Source organism: Arachis hypogaea, chromosome 17 (genome assembly GCF_003086295.3).
Source record: "Arachis hypogaea cultivar Tifrunner chromosome 17, arahy.Tifrunner.gnm2.J5K5, whole genome shotgun sequence".
In the NCBI taxonomy this organism is placed as follows: Eukaryota; Viridiplantae; Streptophyta; class Magnoliopsida; order Fabales; family Fabaceae; genus Arachis; species Arachis hypogaea.
Window position 1 is genome coordinate 36,230,148 of NC_092052.1, and position 22,229 is coordinate 36,252,376.

General features: G+C 37.2%; 1 protein-coding gene across 1 annotated transcript; it reads right to left on the minus strand.

Annotated features, from left to right (window-relative positions):
* Positions 1-3,969: 3,969 nt before the first annotated feature.
* On the minus strand, positions 3,970-4,518 carry LOC140180577 (uncharacterized). Its single transcript, XM_072221817.1, has one exon. It carries the CDS (start codon positions 4,516-4,518, stop codon positions 3,970-3,972), a length of 549 nt encoding a protein of 182 aa, XP_072077918.1.
* Positions 4,519-22,229: the final 17,711 nt, after the last annotated feature.

The following is a 22,229-nucleotide window of genomic DNA, read 5'->3' on the forward strand; positions in this document are numbered from 1 at the left end:
AATGTATGTTTTTGAAAAATTCGGTTCAAGTTTTAAACAGGTTCATATTTTAGTATTAAATAGTATAAGAGTCGTCGTAATACACGAGCTATCAGAGTGGCGCAGCCAAAAGCATGACTTTGTGATCGTTAAGGTGTTACAAGTACCATTTTATTAGCGCTAAAATCTTTTAAATACCAATTTAGTATTTACCTTTTTTTATTACGATCATTGATATATGCTTTAAAATTATTTTTTAAAAAATGGTGGTGCCCAGCTGATTTGGCAGTAATATAAATATACATATACTAGTGCTTTTTCCTTAATTTTTATGGAATGGTAAGTTTTTTGAAATAAGTTGTAATTTAATATTTAAAATTTATTATAAAATAAACAAATTTAATAATGTTTAACGTTTTTGTAATAAATATCAAAGGTTTTATTAAATTTGTTCAATTACTCGGGGTTTCGGACGAATGGAGAGGTACTCCAAGTAAAGAGGTGGGAACCAGCTTGGATCTGAGTCTGTGTGCCAGACGCGTGAGCAAACGACCTGCAAAATTTAACCATACAATCCATCATCCAAAGATAAAAAAAAATATTTTCACATAAAAACAATTAAAATTTTCATTATAGTATCCACCTATTTTATATTCTCTCATTTTCAAACAGTGTCCTATATATTAATACATGAGCCACCTTACACAGCCACATTTACTAGGCTTTGTGTACTTTGTGCATAGAAGATGTAACAACTAATTCATTAACACGTTTAACTTTATTTTTAACCTATTTAAGTTTAAATTAGTACATGTATAGTAGGTACATTATAATTATGGAAATATATTTTAGGTTTCAAATCTCAAAAAGAGGGAATTCAACGAGGCCAAGAAACTACAGTTAGGGATGTTTTGAAATTTCTATGTGCGGCTACTTGAGACTAGTGGGTCTGTATAATGACAAAACATGTATACGTACTATGTGCTTTAATCATAATAATTTAGGGTAATACGACTAAAATCTTTCTTTTCCAAAGGCTTTTAACATTGATATATGTAATCATTATATTATTAAACATGCATATACTACTGAATAAAAAAAAAATCCATTATACATCAAATCAAATCAAATATAAGGACGAGAGAAGGGAGGAAAAGTCTATTTTACCCCTGATTTTTGCGCTTCTCCAGAGCGATTATTTTTTTGTGTCTCTTACTTCCCTTTCTTTTCCACTCATTTCCTCTGTTTCCAAACTACGTCTGCACTGCATTTTCTATTCCCTCTCGCGTTTCCTGAATTTGCTTGCATTGGCCTACTGCCTGCGATCGTCCTCCTTCCCGCCCTCGTACTTCTTCCTTGCAAACTACTTTTCTGGTAAGTATATTTTTCTTCTGCCAGATCTTTTCGTTTTCATTTTTTCCAGATTAGGTATTTGTCATTGCTCCTGCTTCTTGTTCGTTGAGTAGGGCTTAGATCTGTGTGTTTTCAGGCTGTCATTAGCTAGATTTTTAGAGGGGGGTTACCATCTAAGTTCCTGGTAGTTTAGGCTTCATTTTAAAAGTAGATAAGCTTTGGGTTAACTGCGAATAGGTAGATTGTAGATTCTCGTATTAGTGCCGGTCTCCCGACCTCCTAGACTGACTTTGAGTGGTGCCTCCACTATAGGTATGGCCCAGCGTCTTGTCATGAAGGCTCCCGGCGCGAGGGTGCAGCTGTACGACCGGTATGCTTGGGTGACTTCAAATGTGAAGGAATCCCCCAACCAAATGACCTTAGAGGAACTTGACGAGTTTCGGCAAGCCGACTACCTCTGCGGAGGGGTGATGAGGAAGACAATTACTAGGTTTTCATCCCCGCCGCTAACAAACGGATATTCCAACTGAATCTACACTCTCCCCGGGTCCCCTATTGGATCTGGTTTTATAAGGCGATGTTCACCCAGCTGGGAGTTCGTATCCCCTTTTCTCCTTTTCAAATGGTGCTACTCAACCGATGTGATGTGGTGCCGTCTCAGTTACATCCGAACAGCTGGACTTCTATCCGCTGTTTCGAAATGGTATGTGAGTATTTAGAGCTGACGGCCTCCGTCGAGGTGTTTCTCTTCCTTTTTACCCTGACGAATCCTTCTAAAGAGGGGAAGGCCAAAAAAGGCTTTATGTCTTTCCGGTCTGTCCTAGGTCGGAGGATCTTTGGCCTATTTGAGGATTCGTACCATGGTTTCAAGGATAAATACTTTAAGGTCTGTCCGGCTGAGGGTCGGCATCCTTTTTGGTTGACATTGGAGGGAGAACGCCGCATCCCGACCTATTGGAGTTTCGGGGCGGGAGCCAACACCTTTACCAAGGTCACATACAAGGGGTTGTCTCCTGAGAACAAAAGGGTTGCCGACGTGTTGTTGGCCATTTTTGGGAGAAATCACGTTAATCCCCATCTCCTCATGGGTGATCCGGACATGGCTAGGAATTATATATGTGAGTAGTTGTTTAGTAGTGCACCCGTTCTTGATATTACTCCTGTTTATTCAACCGGTTTGACGACTAACTAGCTTCCTTGTTTTGTTTCAGTATCGATTGCTGGCGAGAAAGTTGTACTTGATGCTCTGTTCAATACCTTCCTTGCTGGCGATAGCGATGCCGACTCTGCTACCTAAGATCAGGAGTTACCTCCCGACAATGCCGTCGAGGCCGAAGCTCAATCCCAACCCACCCAGGGTGAGGTGATCGGGACTAGTGGTGGTCCGGGTCCCCAACCAGAGGTCGAGGTCGAGGCAGAGGATGAAGAGGTGATTGTCCTTAACAATCCGAGGAAGAGGAAACCATCTTCTAGCCCCGAGGGAGTTCTTACGGTGATGGAGAAGAACTTCGATGCCAGGAACTTTATTGATTCCCAGCTGCTCCCCGGCACGGAGGACTTCTTCCATGGTGGGGATCTCTCTTCGCAGGCCAGGTGGATGTACCGTGCCCTGCTCCGGGGAGCCGCCATAGCGAGGAAAGCGGAATCCACCCTGGCAGGGGCGCGGTCATTGGAGAACATGCTCGAGTCCTCCGTCCAAGCTAATAATAAATATAAGGTTGAAGTCCAGTCGCTTCGGGAGCAGCTAGCTAATGCTGAGGAGAAGGTCAAGACCTCCGATGCTGCCGTGGCACGGCTTACCGAGCGGGAGCTCACTTTGGAGGTTCAGCTCAACGCTGCTCAAGGCCGGGTGAAAGAGCTCGAGAAAGAACACGACGAAGCTCTCTCGTCGGTAACCACGGCCAAGAACGAGGCAGCTGATTTAAAAAAGAAGTACAAAGAGACCGTAAGGCAAGGTAAAAATGCCATCTTGATGACTGAGGAGGCCCTCAAAGCTCAAATGAAGCTGTTGGCTCCCGACTTTGACACCTCCGCAGTTAGCATTTTCAAGACCATCGAGGATGGCAAAATTGTTGATATGCCGAAGAAATGATGTGATCTTGCTTTTGTACTTTGATTTTTTGTAATACGTAGATCTTTGAATGCTATGTTTTAGTAAACTTGATTGATGTTTTGGCGAATATGTAACAAATTGCTCGTCCACTGTTTTGTCAGTAAATTCTTTGTTCGCTGTTTCTTACCATTTTGCTGGTAGTTAGCTATTTGCTTATGCTTGCTTACTTTTTCGTCGGGTAGTTACTGAACCGGATCGTGGATTTTAACATTTTGGTAGCCAGTTATTGTGGCGTTCGTTCTTAGTGGCTCGCAGGGTGATCAGTCCCGAGGTACCGTGTTGTTCTGTTGTTGATCACTTGGAAAAGTAAATTTGGTTAATTTGAGTAATTTTTGAAAGCGAAAAAATGAGATGACGAACTTCAAGTAAAACTAATTGGAAATAAACAACTAGTGGCAAGTAATATGAATATAAAGTAATGGCAAATAAGTAACAAAGGGCAAATAATCCAACATAAAGCAATACAGGTCTTACTCAACTGGTTGAACCAGTAGAATGCTTGCTCGCCTAGTGTGCCTCGGCTGCTAGGGATAGAATCTCCTTAAGTTACTCACGTTCCAAGTTCTTTGGACTTCCCTGCCATCCAGTCGTTCCAGTTTGTAGGCATCGTTGCCGAGCACTTCCTTCACCCTGTATGGGCCTTCCCAATTTGCTGCCAGCTTTCCTTCCCCTGGTGTCGGGAGTCCAACATCGTTACGTTGTAGGACCAGGTCGTTCTGCTCAAACTCTCTCTTGAGTACTTTGGCATTGTAACGCAGGGCCATTCTTTGTTTCAACACTGTCTCCGATAAGTGGGCCATCTCCCTAGCTTCATCCACCAAGTCCTTTTCTACGGCCTCTTCGACTCCTCCCAGAAGTAGTCGTGGGCTCGGTTCACCGATCTCCATGAGTATTATTGCATCTACCCCATAGGTGAGCCGGAAGGGAGTCTCCCCGATACACGATTGCTGAGTTGTGCGATAGGACCAGAGGACCGATGCTAACTCGTCTGCCCATGCCGCCTTTTTCTGGTCAAGCCGCTTTTTGAGGCCTTGCAAGATGACCTTATTCACAGCCTCGACTTGGCCGTTCATTTGGGGTGTTCAACTGATGAGAACTTTTGCCTTATGCCCAAGCCGACGAGAAACTCTCTGAATTTCTTATCAGCAAACTGTATCCCGTTATCCGAGATAACGACCTCTGGGACTCCAAACCTGGCTATTACTTGCCTCCACATAAACTTCTGACAATTAGCCGAGGATTTGCTGGCCAATGGCTCGGCCTCTATCCACTTGGTATAATAATCGATGGCGACTATTAGGTACTTGACCTGCCCTGGTTCGACCGGGAAAGGTCCTAATAGATCGATTTCCCATTGTGAGAATGGTCGGGAGGCCATTAGTAGGCTTAGTTCAGCCGCTGGAGCTTTGTGAAAGTTGGCGTTCTCTTGGCATCTTTTGCACCTTTTCACGAATTCCTTGGAATCTGCCATCATTGAGGGCCAGCAATAACCGGCCCTGACGAGCTTTCAGGCTAAGGCCTTCCCCCCAATGTGGTGGCCGCAACATCCCTCGTGGACTTTCCTAAGCACATAGTCCGTTTGGTCAGGACGCATGCACTTCAATAGGGTTTGTTTAAGCCCTTTATTAAACAACTGGCCCTGTATTATGGTATACTTGGCCGCTTCTCTTCTTAGCGCCTTTGTCGTCTTGTCGTCATCGGGGAGTTTGCCTTTTTTCAAGAAATCCATGATTGAGTCCACCCAGGAGGGGGGTTCGGCTGCCCGTGATACGTGTACAGTCACGATTGGTTCTTTCACTAGACCCTAAATAAGAGAGTGGTTCCCTGTTCCTGGCTTCGTGCTTGCCAGCTTTGACAAGAGGTCAGCCCGGGTGTTCCTTTCTCTCGGAACACGCTGCACCGTGATCTCGTCAAACTCCTCGCTTAGCTTTTTGACCCTCTCCAAATATTTCTGCAATAGTGAGTCTCTGGCTTGGTACGTTCCATTAATCTGTGATGTGACGACCTGAGAGTCGCTACATACCTCTACTCTAATGGCTCCGACCTCCCTTGCCAAGACTAGGCCTGCTTGATTGTTGGACACCGGGAATTCAAACTTGACTGATTGCTCATACACGACTCCGGTCAGACTTTCCAGGATGATCCCCGCTCCCCCGAACGTTTGGTTGGAGGCTCCGTCCACATGGAGCTTCCACCGTGTGCTCGGCGTCTTGGGAAGGCTCCCCGTTACTTCTACCAGGAAGTCAGCCATGGCTTGGGCCTTAATCGCATGCCTGGGTTTGTATTGCAAGTTGTCCACATGGAGCTTCCACCGTGTGCTCGGCGTCTTGGGAAGGCTCTCCGTTACTTCTACCAGGAAGTCAGCCATGGCTTGGGCCTTAATCGCATGCCTGGGTTTGTATTGCAAGTTGTACTGGGATAGTTTGATTACCCAAGTCATCATCCTACCCGCCAGATCGGGTTTCTAGAGTACTTGGAGAATTGCCTGGTCCGTCCTGATGATTATCTGGTGTCCTTGGAAGTACCGTCGCAGCCTGCGGGAGGAGGTCAGGAGTGCATATGCTAGCTTCTCCAACTTGCTGCATCTTAGCTCCGCCCCTTGTAGCACTTTACTTACGAAAAAGATCAGTTGCTGGATCTTCCCCTCTTCTCGCACCAAGACTGTTGCCAACGCCTCATCGGTTATTGCTTAGTAGAGATACAGTACTTCTCCGTTCTTAGGCTTCCCGAGGACAGGCGGTGCCGAGATTATCTCCTTGAAGTGTTTGAAGGATTCTTCACACGCCGGAGTCCATTCGAACGCTATCCCCTTTTTCATCAAGTTGAAGAATGGCAGAGCTTTAGCAGCTGACGCACCGAGGAAGCGTAATAGTGCGGTGAGTCTTCCTGCCAACCTCTGGACGTCTTTTATGTATCCCGGGCTTTTCATTTGTAGGATTGCTTCACATTTCTCTGGGATGGCCTCCACTCCTCTTTGGGTTATCATAAACCCCAAAAATTTTCCAGCTTCCATGGCGAAGGCGCACTTGAGTGGATTAAGCCTCATGTCGTGTCGCCGGAGAGAAGCGAACACGTTCTCTAGGTCACCTATGAGGTCCTCAGCCTTGGTGGTTTTTACCAGAACGTCGTCTACGTACACTTTCACCGTCTTGCCGATAAGATCGTTGAATATCTTGTTCATCAGCCTTTGGTACGTAGCTCTTGCGTTCTTTAGTCCTAACGGCATCACCTTGTAGCAGTACGTCCCTTCTAGCGTGATAAACGCCGTCTTCTCTTCGTCTGGCTGGTGCATCGGTATCTGGTTGTAGCCAGAATATGCGTCCATGAAACACAGATACCGGTATCCTGCCGCCGCGTCGACAAGAGCATCAATATTGGGGAGGGGGAAGGAGTCCTTGGGGCATGTCTTGTTGAGGTCAGAGTAATCCACGCACATTCTCCATTTTCCACTGGGCTTTTTAACCAGAACTACATTCGACAGCCAAGTCGAGTAGTCGAGTTCCCGGATGAACCCCGCTTCTAGCAGGCTGGCCGTTTGTCTGGCCACCTCTTCAGCCCTCTCCCGGGACATTTTTCTTCTTCTTTGTGCTATCAGCTTGGCTTCTGCTCTCACAGCTAGGTGGTGTAACATGAACTGGGGATCTATCCCCGGCATGTTGGCTGGCGTCCAGGCGAATAGGTCGCCCTTAGCTCTGATAATTTCCATCAAAGGTTATTTCAAGTTATGGGAAAGGTTTCTGTTCACGAAAGTGAACTTTTCCTCCGAATCACTGACCCTGAACTTCTCGAGGTCCCCTTCGGGCTGAGGCTTGGGTTTGTCGTTGACCCTGGCATCCAGATCGGCGAGGAAGACCCCAGCTGCTTCTTTGGACTTTTTCCTCAAGGAGAGGCTGGCGTTGTCGCATGCGACCACCGTTTCCAAATCTCCCCTGATGGATCCCACCGACCCATCATCAGCGACAAACTTCATCTTTAGTAGCTTTATAGAAATCATTGCTCCAAATTCATTGATAGTTTTTCTTCCCAGGATGAGGTTATAGGCCATGGAGTCTCTTAAGACCACGAACTCTGCCATTACCGACCTCTTCCCTCGACCCCCTCCTATAGATACTGGCAAGGAGACTATCCCATCAAGTTTGATGAAGTTGTCCCCTAAGCCGACCACGCCGTGCAGGTGGGTCTCTAGATCGGTGTCCCGTAGGCCCAAAGCATCGAACACATTGTGGAACATGATGTTTGAGTCCGCTCCAGTATCTACTAGGATTCGCTTCACTATGCCGGTTCCGACTCTAGCCGTGGTCACCATGGGAGGGTTCTCCGGTAAGTCGTGAAACCATTGGTCCTCGGGGCCGAATGATATTGACGATATCCTTCTGGAGGGAGGCGTGGAACTGGACGAGGACACGACTAATACTTTAGCGTCTTTTCTTCTTGCCCAGCTGTTCGGATGTAACTGAGACGGCGCCACATCACATTGGTTGAGTAGCACAATTTGAAAAGGAGAAAAGGGGATACGAACCCCCAGCTGGGTGAACATCGCCTTATAAAACCAGATCCAATTGGGGACCTGGGGAGAGTGTAGATTCAGTTGGAATATCCGTTCGTTAGCGGCGGGAACGAAAACCTGGTAATTGGCTTCCTCATCACCCCCTCCGCAGAGGTAGTCGGCTTGCCGGAACTCGTCAAGTTTCTTTAAGGTCATTTGGTTGGGGGATTCCTTCACATCTGAAGTCACCCAGGCATACCGGTCGTACAGCTGCACCCTCGCGCCGGGAGCCCTCATGACAAGACGCTGGGCCATACTTACAGTGGGGCCACCACTCAAAGTCAATCTAGAAGGTCGAGAGGCCGGCACTAATACCAGAATCTACAATCTACCTATTTGCAGTTAAACCAAAGCTTATCTACTGCCAAAATGAAGCCTAAACTACCAGGAACTTAGATGGTAACCCCTCCCTAAAAATCTAGCTAATGACAGCCTAAAAACACACAGATCTAGGCCCTACTTAACGAACAAGAAGCAGGAGCAATGACAAGTACCTAATCTGGAAAAAATAAAAACGAAAAGATTTGGAAGAAGAAAAATATACTTACCAGAAAAGTAGTTTGCAAGGAAGAAGTAAGAGGGCAGGAAGGAGGACGATCGCAGGCAGTAGGCCAATGCAAGCAAATTCAAGAAACGAGAGAGGGAATAGAGAATGCAGTGCAGAGGTAGTTTGGAAGCAGAGGAAATGAGTGGAAAAGAAAGGGAAGGAAGAGAAACGAAAGAATAACCGCTCTAGAGAAGCGCAAAAGTCAGGGGCAAAATAGACTTTTTCCCCCTGCTTTCAAATCAGCAATAAATGCACTTAATGGTGGGCGCGAGAAATGAAGCGACAAGCAGCGCTTTCCTGATGCGACCAAACCCTCACGCGCGTAAAAGACACGTCCTGACCACGAGCGACCGACGAATCGACGACACGCGAAAGAGAGAGCAGAACGCGCCAACAACGGCACTCACGGCCATAGCTGGCGCATTGGGGGTACTGTTACGGCCTAGCCCAGCTGGCCTAATAGCCGATCTGGCCCACGAGTAACCTGACCCGCGCGGGAATAACCTGTCCAGACGCGCGACCCGGACACCGGCACCCCCGCTGCCAACCGCATGACAGCTGGGAAAGGAAGCTTCTTAGAAGGAGACCCCTGCCCTACTGATAGGGTATATATGGGGAGGGTCCTACCCCTCCCCCAAGGTACATCACTACCACCCTTACTCTCATAACTGCCTGCATACTTTCTGACTTAGGCGTCGGAGTGTCATTGCAAGTGGCTCCCCCCACACTTCACAAAGAACTCGGGAGATCGTCTGCTCACGCGTCTGGCACACAAGCTCAGATCCAAGTTGATTCCCACCTCTTTACCTGGAGCACCTCTCCACCCGTCCGGAACCCCAAGTAATTGAAAAAATTTAATAAAACCTTTGATATTTATTACAAAAACGTTAAACATTATTAAATTTGTTTATTTTATAATAAATTTTAAATATTAAATTAAAATATATATATATATATGTTGGGAATAAGTAGTATGACCACAATCCAATCAATCACGTGTCAAATAATTTGTTATTGTTATTATATTAAAATGTTAATATAATAAGGTCCTTGATTAAATTTATAGATTTATCATTGTGATAGTGATCATAATATTGAGAGATAAATCTTTTATAATTTAATCTAAATTGTTCTTGGTCATAGGATTATTAAAAAGGACATTAATAATCTGGAAAGACTAATATATATATATATATATATATATATATATATATATATATATATATATATATATAATGGTCTTCATTGGATGAAGATTAATAGATCTCATTTATTAAATTATATATATAGATGGTGCATATAGAGATATGACCATTGAACTGACTCACTTTGAGAATTCCTAATGGTTATAATTACCGTATATTTTTCAATAGGATATTCTCAAGATGAACACAGTAATAGAGTTTCCTTTGACCTGCGACTGTCATAGTAATTAACAATGTATTTATTATACTTTGATTCCGGACACCTAATACCCTAGGGTGCTTGTTGAATGGATATTGGGTATGATTTAAATACTTGTAGAATTAATGATTAGTCAATAAGGAATCCGTCAACTCTCGGTAAAGAGTTTGAGCTCTATGATTATAATGATTGAGATGAATAAAACCTTGGCTAAGGGGATTGAATGAATGAAGAAATGAGTTTCTTAGGTCATTCACAGTTCATTATAACAATGGTAACAAGTTAGAGTTTGACAATTAAACCATACTCTAAAGGTTAACCAAGAGCTGGAAAGATGGAAGGAATTATACTTTGTTCTTCTGAGGTTCTTAGTAAAAATATATTACTTCATACTATCGGGTCGTTAAGGAGTGTTGCTAGACGCCAATCTTGATTAGTAAATTTAGTATGACTAATTTACTACTCGCTTAGTATTGAACCTATGGGGTCACACACTAACGAGTGTTCTAATCTTTGCTGTAGAATTATTTAATTATTAATTTGATTTGATCAAATAAATAATTATATTAATTCAAATGGAATATTATTATATTTTTTGCTAGCACCAAAAATATAATAATAGTATGATAATTGAGAATATTAAATGAGATTTGAGAATAATTAGTTATTCTATTTCTGATTTTGAATTATAAAATTGGATGAGATCCAAATCGATTATGTTTTAAATTGTTATGATATGATTCATAAAATTTAAAGGATTCAGATTTGGAATTTAAAGATATGATTTAAATTTGAATTGAGAATCAAATTTAAAATCAGTAACAAATCTCATACTATATATATGTATGCCAAGAGTAGAGGAATGTGAAAGAGACGAGAATAAAACACAAGGGTTTTATTCCTTTACCTCTACACACATAAATGTATGTGAGCCTGATTCTTGGAGAAGAATTTAATGGCGTGCAAAGAGTTGCAAGAGGTTTCTCAATTTAGATCAGATGTCCATTAGTCAAGAAGTTGACAGCAAATGTTGATCTCGGTGTGGATACGCATAGCGCCTTCGTACCATCGAAGGAGAAAGTGATTTTTACTAAAGCGTCTAAAGGTATTTAGATCTGATCTATATATTAAATATTATTGGAATAAAGTTTAAACACAAAATAAATCTTTAAGAATTATTTTATTTTGAATTACTTTATTTTTTTCCGCCGCGTGTTATGAACACATGGTAATCCTTCATATATATATATATATATATATATACAATGTTGTCGATAGCGTCAATCCTATGTGAACTTAATTCTAGTCCCGTAGTAGGTTGCTAAAGATTCACAAGACCAAGAATTCAATTTTATAAAAAAAGATTGTAGAGCCAAAAGCACCCATAAAACAAGAAGACTAGCGCAAAAGCTCTTATGGCCATATAGCATTGCCCATTTAATTATAAAAAGAAAATATCATGTGATTAAAGCTCTAAAATAGTCTTCAAAATTCTAATTGTACTATTTATATCATGAGATTAATCTACGAAAACCACATAATTCCAGAGTCTATTTTCAATAGTGACTTACTAAACGGAGTGATAAGTTGGTATTATCATATCTCATTAGACACTACAACATCAGTTAGCTGATAGTTGTTTATTTAATTTGTATTGTTCAAGTGTAACATTGTTATAGGAATTTCTATGTGAGATTTTGAGTAATCACTGCTTATCACTAAGCCTAACAACTATTTGCAGCACGTGTCTATTATTGATCTTGCCTTGACTCTTGCTTCCTAGATCGCTGCCAATGAATTTTACCCTTCGAAGTTTGTGGAAAATAAAATGGCGCGCGTTATATTACCACCATGCACTATGCAATAATATTGCAATGCATCAGATCAACCCAACAGATTTAAACAAATGACTTTATTAATGTTTGTATATTTTTATATATTTTTAGTTCAAAGCTTTATTTTCATTATTCTTTTGTAATTTCAAAATACTTATTTTATATTATTGATAATTCTCTTTAATCTAAAATATTTTTATTAATTTTTACTATGCAACTTTTGCTGATTTCTTTAGAATTGAATGTTTAGCGTAAACTGTTTTTTTTTTTTTAATTATTATTAAAAGAATGAAAGGAGTGATCAGTAGTGATTATTCAAAAATCTAATATTGAGGTTTTTTTTTTTAAATAATATAATATTTACGTAGCATGTTTCAAAAAAATTACTTTTTTTTTTATATTATTTATCTTATCTGTAGTGAAAACGAGATAGTATTTATTTTATTATTAATAAGTAATGTCAGAAAAAAATATAATGTAATTTTTTAAGAATGTGCTTATAATTTTGTCTATAGCGCGTTATATATACAAATATTATATTATTTATTTATTTAAAAATCCAATTTCTAAATTAGTATTGGATGGTTATTGAAAAAAGTATTTATATTATATAAAATTAATTTCACATAAAAAGTTCTTTGATGAATCCTCCTCTTGTTATTATTATAAACTAACCCAACAAGAACGGATCTATATATATCTTTGACCCATTTAACAACATGTCCAACTAGTTCTACTCTCGTCCTTATATTTGATTTGATTTGATGTATAATGGATTTTTTTTTTATTCAGTAGTATATGCATGTTTAATAATATAATGATTACATATATCAATGTTAAAAGCCTTTGGAAAAGAAAGATTTTAGTCGTATTACCCTAAATTATTATGATTAAAGCACATAGTACGTATACATGTTTTGTCATTATACAGACCCACTAGTCTCAAGTAGCCGCACATAGAAATTTCAAAACATCCCTAACTGTAGTTTCTTGGCTTCGTTGAATTCCCTCTTTTTGAGATTTGAAACCTAAAATATATTTCCATAATTATAATGTACCTACTATACATGTACTAATTTAAACTTAAATAGGTTAAAAATAAAGTTAAACGTGTTAATGAATTAGTTGTTACATCTTCTATGCACAAAGTACACAAAGCCTAGTAAATGTGGCTGTTTAAGGTGGCTCATGTATAAATATATAGGACACTGTTTGAAAATGAGGGAATATAGAATAGGTAGATACTACAATAAAAATTTTATAATTGTCTTTATGTAAAAAAAATTTTTTTTTTTTTATCTTTGGATGATAGATTGTATGATTAGATTTTGATATTTATAAAAGTGTTATCTTTATTTAAAGTGTGGCTAAATAAATAATTCATATTTTTAAACAAAACATCTTCATAAAAAAATATTTTTACCATCTTCATTTAATAGTTGCCTATAAAATAAGAAAAAGTCTAGGAGACCAGTACTTTTATTAAAATCTGGCCAACACTTAACTATCAAAAGAAAAATGATTAATCCTACACTATTAGATCTCATTTCACACCATTAAAAATATTAATAATGACTAATTGATGACTAAACATCACAAATTTTATTGCCCCTAACACTCCTCATAAAATAATATTATCATGTTTATTGCATTGTCATCGTGTTTCTACTTTTTAGGTTGTATTACTCAACTAAGTTCAATGTGAGCAAAGCACACAGTTAACTAAGATTCTTTTCTACAAAAATCCTAGATTATATATACTTTTTTACATATCATGGCCATTGTCAAATAGTCATATTATACATACCTGTTTAAAAGTTTTTAATTGAATTTCTATACCATATTTATATTCCATCTATAATTATATATTTATCATTTTAAAAACATTTAATTTAATAGAATATAATAAAACATATTTATTAATTAATAGTGTAAGATGAATAAAAATATTATTATAACATAATGTGTTAAGTATAATACAATTATACTATACTCTTCCTATAAATTAACTATTCTAATAATAAATGTGTTTTATTTCATTAGCAAAAGATCAAATAACAACTAAGAAATAAAATCCCACCAAAAGAGAAAATTGTTACAAGTAATTTTCGCACTACACTGATTAACCAAAAGATTAAGTTAAGTAAATTAACTGCACTATGATATAACTCAAAACTTAATTTTTTCTATATAACCAAGAAGTCAAAACAAAGAGAGGTACACTATTTATTTTGAATTGTATTATGCTCATTTTTTATTCTTATTAACTTGAGCGTCGGAGTGTCTTTGCAGATGTTCGCTACCATTGTTTCTCTTAAAATCGACGTATACTTCATCCGTCTCAGGCGAAGGCAAGCTCAACCTTAGACAGGACGAGTTATACCTCAAGTTAAGCTTACTACACAGGAACATTTGACACCCACCTTGGGGCCAATTTTACTTAACCCCACCATAATCTCTTTTGCTCACTTTTATCCTCTTTTACAGGTTATAATCAATAGTAAAAGAACGAACAAATCCACATTCTCCTCTTTCAGCTAGTTATCAATAAGTCATTGTGAGTAAAAGTTCAGCAGATGGCCGAACTATTAAACCAGAAATGGAATGGCCAAAACAATAAGGAGAAATGAAAGAATCCTAACAATAGCAATGACGATGACGATCACACGTCGGAAATCAAGGCCATGGTAGTAGTCACTCCGAAGTTGCTAGTTTTATATTTACTTTTAGAAATTGGTACACCTCTTCACCAACAATCTTGTAGCATCTCAAAATCTATGTCTATATATAATTCTGACTTTAACGTTACCCTACATTCACTTTCTTTTTTTACTTGTTATTCCTCTTTTTTGTAGAATCTAGATCGTGGCTAGTAAGCAAACTTCACTTCCTTCTCTTCCAAATACTCAGACTGAGTTATTAGCTATGAACATTACGCTACAAGTTGAAGTCAAAAGAATGACTGACTTATTAGCTGAGAACGGTAATATATAAATTATTTTTGTAATCTACATCCATATTCTAAAAATACTTGCTATTCAACCTTATTTTGTTCGTGCCTTACTTAGTATAACATTGCAATATTTGATCATTTTTCATCCTCAATAAAGTTAAACTAATTGTGATGTCCTTATGAATAACTTGATTAATGTACAAATTAAATAAAATGATACAAAATATTATCAGCCTTTGTTATTTTCTATTCTTTACTTTTACATTTTTACATCCTAGCTATATCTTCACTGATTGATTGATCTTTACACTTCTTATTATTAATTATTGAAAGTTAAAATTTCAACTGAATTCTTCTTGTCTGTAAAAAATAGAGGCAAGAAAGACATTAATAATCACCGTTAAAATTTTGATAAAACTTCAAATCAAAAGCATGAACATTATTCAATGATCATCTCTTAATAATTTTTTAATTTTGACTCATATATTTAGTTTATTCATCACACTTAAAGAAATTCTAAAATTATAATTTCAAGATAAATATCATTAATCTTATTTCAATTATTGGAATTGTTTGTTTATAGACAGATTGCTTTCTTTGCCTCTTTGACATTGCTTTATCTTTCTTAATTTTTCCATTATTTTGTTGGTATAAATAGTAGTACTATTATATTTATGTATTATTAAACAATTCATGCAAACAAGCAATGAAGGCACAAATGAAGATTTAAACTTGATTTTCTTGCCCAACCAAGATCGACATCACATTGGTCAAGACCTCTAACACACTATAAATTCTTTCAAATTCCCAGCAACTTACAAGGGTAATGACACTTTTAAGAATAAATGACCATTTGTACCCATAAAAGATGAAAATACTGACATATGTATCCACACTAGATTGAAACTAAACTTGTATCCATGCAAGATGCCCTCCGTGTGACAAAAATACCCTGTCTTTGGAGGGTTGGAGTGCCACGTAGGGTACTTTTGTCACACGAAAAACGTCTTGCATGGGTACAAATTTAGTTTTGATCTAGTGTGGGTACATATGTCAGTATTTTCATCTTTTATAAATACAAATGGTCATTTATTCCACTTTTAATTTAGTTCTCAATGAAATAGCGTAAAGGCAAATCTACTTATTAGCACAATACAATACATTTCTTCTTATTCTTTCTAAATTGAGCTCTATGCATTTTAAAATTCCTCTAGTTGTTTTTACATTGTTAATTCTAGTAATTCCTATTTTGTTTCTCAATTGCATTTTGCATGCTCAATGTTCATGCATGCCATCTGATCCTATTCGTATTATTTATTCATTCTCTCCAATTACTTATTCTCAGAATCAATCCAAACAAGATGACATTTATAAGTCAGAATTAATTAAACAAATCGTTAATTATAGGTCATAATCAATTCAAATAAGTCGACACTTATAAGTCGGAATCACTCTAAACAAATTGACATTTATAAGTCAGAATCAATTAAATAAATCGGCAATTATATGTCACAATCAATTCAAACAAGTCGATACCTAAATTACTGCAAACAAATCAACATCTATACGTCGGAATCAATCAAATCGACAATTATAAGCCGAAATCAATCCAAACAAGCAAATACTTATAGGTCGGAGTCACTTCAAATACATTGGCAAATTATAAGTCGGCCCATCTACTATAACACATCAAACAATGTACCAAACTGAATGCCTATTTAACCAATCCATACGTCTAATACAAGCAATGGCGATTCCGAGATATCCGCAACCGATTTATTTTATCCTGCCGCATATCAAAAGTCGAAATTTCAAATCATTTTTTTGCAATTTATTCCAGAAGGAATTAATGCACCACAAGAAAAAGTAGTATTCATAACAAAAAAAAATGTTACAAAGAATCTAAATTTTGAAACGAAAGGTATTTATAGCAAAAAAAGACTGTTGCAGTATGTTCCGTTACAAAAAGTTTTTGTAATAAAAAATAAAACTGTTACAATATAAAGTAATATTTTGTAACATTTTTTTAATACAAAAACCAAAATTTGTTACAAAAGTGGTAACAATGTTTGACCTTTAAAATATTTTTGTAACAATTTAAATTTTTGTATCATAATAATATTTTGTTACAAAATACTACTTACTTTTGTAATATTTTTTATTCTTTTAGTAACAAATAGAAAATTTATTTTAAAATATTTAATTAAATAATTAATATATCAATTAATTTTCTAAACACACTAACTTAATATTTATATAATATATAATCATATAGATAATTAAGCTATCTTACATGTCATTAAGATTCTTTTACAACAAAATAAGTTCTATAAATTCAACTAAACACAACTTTTCCTAACAATAAAATTGTATCATATCGGATTTATAATTCTTGACTCTTCTAACATATTTCAGTCAATATAAAGTCTAGCATGTTGGCATCAATTTTGTACGCTTGTAAATATGAACAATGAAAATCAAAACTAAAAAACAACACATAACACTATCTTCATTAGAGTAAAAATTAAGTTGGAACTCACAAGTTAAAATTAATTAATTCTTTCAGAATCTATTCTCAAAGTTTAAAACTAGCCAATCAAAATTGTAAATTATCAAGAATTGAGAATTCAATATAAATTCGAACTAATTAATAATAATTTAATTCATTAAATTTACATAAGTATCAATTGTGAAACAATCACTACAAAACACAATTTCCACCAAAATCATCATAACAAATATACTTGACTTTTTTTTATGCTTTTACACTCATAAAGTTCCATAATGAGGTCTATGTCAAAACACAAGATAATAACATTACAATAATTATCCTAATAAAATCCAAACCTGAAAAGAGAAAGTTCCAAAGCAGCACACCATTTAAATTTAACAAAGCAGTGAAGCATGATGCATGAGCATCTTTTCTATATTTTCTTATTATTTTAGATATGAATTTATTGATTTTTATTGAGATTTTAGTGTTTGAAACCTATTTGGATGCTATTTTGAGGCGCATTGTGATTTTATTTATTTTAGAAAAAATTCAGGCGAGTTTGACAGAGTTCATGCAGAATAAAAAGGAGAAAATTTGAATCTGTTGAGCTGGCGCTAAACGCTCCTACTTGGCGTGTAGCGCTAGGCACCTCGTGCTGCGTGAAAGCCTTCTGTTGGGTTGGCATTAAATGCCACGACCTGGCATTTAGCACCAAGTGCTTCGTAAAACGTGCCAGAGCCACACACTAGTGGTGCTAAACGCTGAGCCTGGCGTTTAGTGCCAGGAAGTCAGACACGTCCACAATTCTCCTCTGCCTCAGCGGCGCTAAACGCCAGTACCGCCAGTAGCGCGTATATGGATTCTAAGGAAGGGCTTCGTTAATTTAGTTTTAGTTAATAATTATTTTATTTTATTTTATTTTATTTTCATTATTATTAAAATAGAACACAATTTTTTAGGTTTTAGATATTACTACTTTATTTTATTTTCAAATTAAATTAGGTTAGATATAAAAGGAGAAAAGATTCAGCCCTTCGGACTCTCTTCTCTTCTCTCTTCCTCATTCCGCACTTTACACACTTATGGAACCCTAGTTTTCTCTGAGCCATGAGCAACTAAACCTCATCTGTTAAGGTTAGGAGCTCTGTTTATTTTAATGGAATAACATTATTGTCATTCTACTTTGATTAATGTGTTGATTTAAATTCAAGGATTACTTTCGTTCTTCATCCTAGAAATTAGGGTATATTGGAAGATAACTCTTTTCTATTTTAATTCTTGTTGAATCTTGGAAAAGTTAACTCACTTGAATAACAAGTTGAAAGTAAATCCTCATAATTCTTTAATTGCTTGGACTTAACGTGATACGTGACATATAATCACCTTGTCTTTGAGTATTTAGGGTTTGTGTGGCTAATAAGCTAGAATTGGACTTACACCTTTAATCTAAATTAAGTGACCAATGAATTAGCAATTGATTAGGTTAGAGGAGATACTAAGAAATTAGGGTTTAATCAATTAAATCTTGCCATGAATTGAATCTTGCATGATTAAAGTAGTTGGTAGAAATTGTCAATCTGGAAAGATAAATACCTTTGAAATCTTAACTGTTTTCCCATATAATCTTGACAACTTGTTTCTTGTTTGCTCTCTTAATTTCTCTAAGTATTGTTTAATGCATTTGAACCCAAAACACTCCTTTGTGCTTGTCTGACTAATTAAATCATTCAATTATTGTTGCTTGGTCCATCAATCCTCGTAGGATTGACTCTCACTCACCTAAGGTATTATTTGGTACGACCCAATGCACTTACCGATTAGTTTATGGTTTTGTAAACACAACACCAAGTTTTTGGTGCCGTTGCCGGAGATTAACTGTAATTGACAACTACCCATTGTTTGATTGCTTAGATTAGACGTATTTGCTTTACTTTTATTTAATTTAATTTCTTTTATTTTTCAAAAATTTAGTAAAATTGTTTAAAATTTTTCCTTTAATTTTTGAAATTAAGTTTGGTGTTCCCTTGATTAATTTCTTTTATTTTCAAAAATTTTGGTTTACTTTTCTTACTAATTTTCAAAAATTCTAGCTTAATTATTCAGTTTATTTTATTTTACTTCTTTTACTCAGGTTACTTCACGGAGAATTCTCTTCACTTTGATGTAGAGATTCCTACTTTTTCTTGTTTTTTATTTATTTATGAGCAGGAACTGGAACAAAGAACCTCTTCTAGAATTTGATCATAAGATTGAGAGAACCTTAAGAAGGCATTTACAGTAGGCTAGAGCTTATAAAAATGTTGAGAATCTCAAGGATAATTTCGAGAAGGAATCTAAAGAAGTTACTATGGATCCAAACAACAACAACAATATTGTTAATTCTAATGTTCTCAATGTTCTTAATATGCCTGAGCAACCTAGAAGGACACTTGCCTCATACACTACCCCTAACCCTACCTTCTATGGCAATAGTATTGTTGTACCTCCTATGGATGCTAAATAATTTTGAGTTGAAGCATCAACTCATCACTTTGGTGCAACAAAATTGTCAGTTTTATGGACTCCCGCAGGAAGACCCAAACTTATTCATCTCTAATTTTTTGCAAATCTGTGATACGATGAAGACCAATGGAGTTCATCCTAATGTCAATAGGTTGTTGCTCTTTTCATTTGCTGTACCGGACAGAGCCAAGTAGTGGCTTGACACATAACCCAAGGAGAGCTTGGATACATGGGACAAGTTGGTCAATAGATTTTTGACCAAATTCTTTCCACCTCAGAAGCTGACTAAGTTGAGGACTGATGTTCAAACTTTCAGGCAGAGAGAGCATGAATCTCTCTATGAAGCTTGAGAGAGGTACAAGTTGATGCTCAAAAAATGTTCTCCTAACATGTTTTCATACTGGATCCAGTTATAGATTTTCTATGATGGAGTTACTGAGACTGCTAAAATGTCTTTGGATAATTTTGCAGGTAGATCTCTTCACATGAAAAAGACTCCTAAGGAAGCTCTTAATTTGATTGAGATGGTTGCTAACAACTAATATTTGTATTGTTCTGAAAGGACCTCTATGAGAAAAAGAGTCATGGAATTGGATGCTTTTGACACAATTCTTGCTCAGAACAAAGCCATCTCTAATTGGATGTCTTGCAACTCTCAGCCATCAATACACAAGATACTTCCTTTGACACAAGTGGTATAGTCAATTTTTTTTTCTGAACAGGTTAATTACATGGGCAACTCCTCTAGACCCCCAATAATGATCTATTCTCAAATACTTATAATCTGGGGTGGAGGAATCACCCAAATTTTGTTTGGGGGAATAAACCACAGAGGCAACAGAATTTCAATAATAATTTTCAGGATAATTTTAATCAGAACAACTTCAATAACCGCTAGCTTTAACCCTCTCAACCACAACAAGTACCTTCTCAGAGTTTTATGCAGAAAACTAGAGCTTCACTCAGAAACTTGGAGATTTAAGTGGGTCAGTTGAGTAAGCAAGCACCTGAGAGGCCTCCTAATACCTTCTCCAGTGATACAGTGTCTAATCCAAGGGAAGAGTGCAAAGCCATACATTTGAGAAGTGGTAAGGTAACAGGTTCAGAAGCAAAAGTAAGTGAGAAGCTGGTAGAAAAAGAAGCTCCAGAGGAGGCTATGAGCTAAGAAGAACACGCCCCTCCAAGGCATTCGAATAACCCCTTTCCGGTTGATATTGAGCAATATTCGGCAAAGTCTAAAACACCTGAGTACAAGGCTAAGATGCCATATCCTCAGAGACTTCAGAAGGCTTCCAAAGACAAGCAGGTTTCCAAATTTTTAAAAGTTTTCAAGAAGCTTCATATCAACATTCCTTTTGTAGAGGCCTTTGAGCAAATGCCTTTTTATGCTAAGTTTATGAAGAAATTGTTGACTAACAAGAGGAATTGGAAGGAGACTGAAACCGTGGTGCTAACAAAGGAATATAGTGCTATTATTCAGAAGGATCTCCCTAAGAAGATGCAAGATTCAGGAAGCTTTTTGATTCATTGCACCATTGGTGATATCACTATTCAGAGGGTATTATGTGATCTTAGAGCTAGCATCAACTTCATGCCACTTTTTTTTATGAGAAAGCTCCAAATTGATGAGGTAAAACCTACTCGTATTTCTCTTTAACTTGTTGACCGTTCAATTAAGTTTTCTTTGGGATTTGTTGAGAATTTACTTATGAAAGTAGAACCATTTATTTTTTCTGCTGATTTTGTTATATTGGATATGAAAGAGGACAAAACCGCATTTATTATTTTGAGGATACCCTTTTTAGCTACAGGAAGAGCCCTTATTGATATACAAAAGAGTGAATTGGCTTTATGGGTCAATGAAGAAGAGGTTGCCTGATAAACCACTATTTTATGGTTTATCTTGTGCTCAATTGAGTGCTTTTTATCAATTCTTTGCACACTTACTCATACAATTTGCATGGTTTTACATTTTCCTTCCTAAATTTGTTCTATGATTGAAAACATGCTTCTTTGGCCTTAAATTTGCTATGTTTAACCCTCTCTTATTACCATTCGATGACTTGATATGTGTGTTAAGTGATTTCAGGATTTATAGGGCAGGAATGGCTAGAGGATGGAAAGGAAGCATGCAAAAGTGGAAGGAATACAAGAAACTGAAGGAACTACTAAAGCTGTCCAGCCTGACCTCTTGGTACTAAATCGACCATAACTTGAGCTACAAAAGTCCAAATGAGGCGGTTCTAGTTGCGTTGGAAAGCTAACATCCGGGGCTTCGCAACAATATATAATTTTCCATAGCTACCTTGAAGATAGACGATGCGCACACGTGGATCACGCGCATGCGTGACCTGGAGAAAATTCAATCCACGCGTCGTCGACGACGCGTACGCGTGACTTTGCTGCGTGCTGGACGTATCAGAAATCGCTAGGAGGATTTCTGGGCTGTTTTTGACCCAGTTTTTGGCCCAAAAAACATAGATTAGAGGCTATAAAGTGGGAG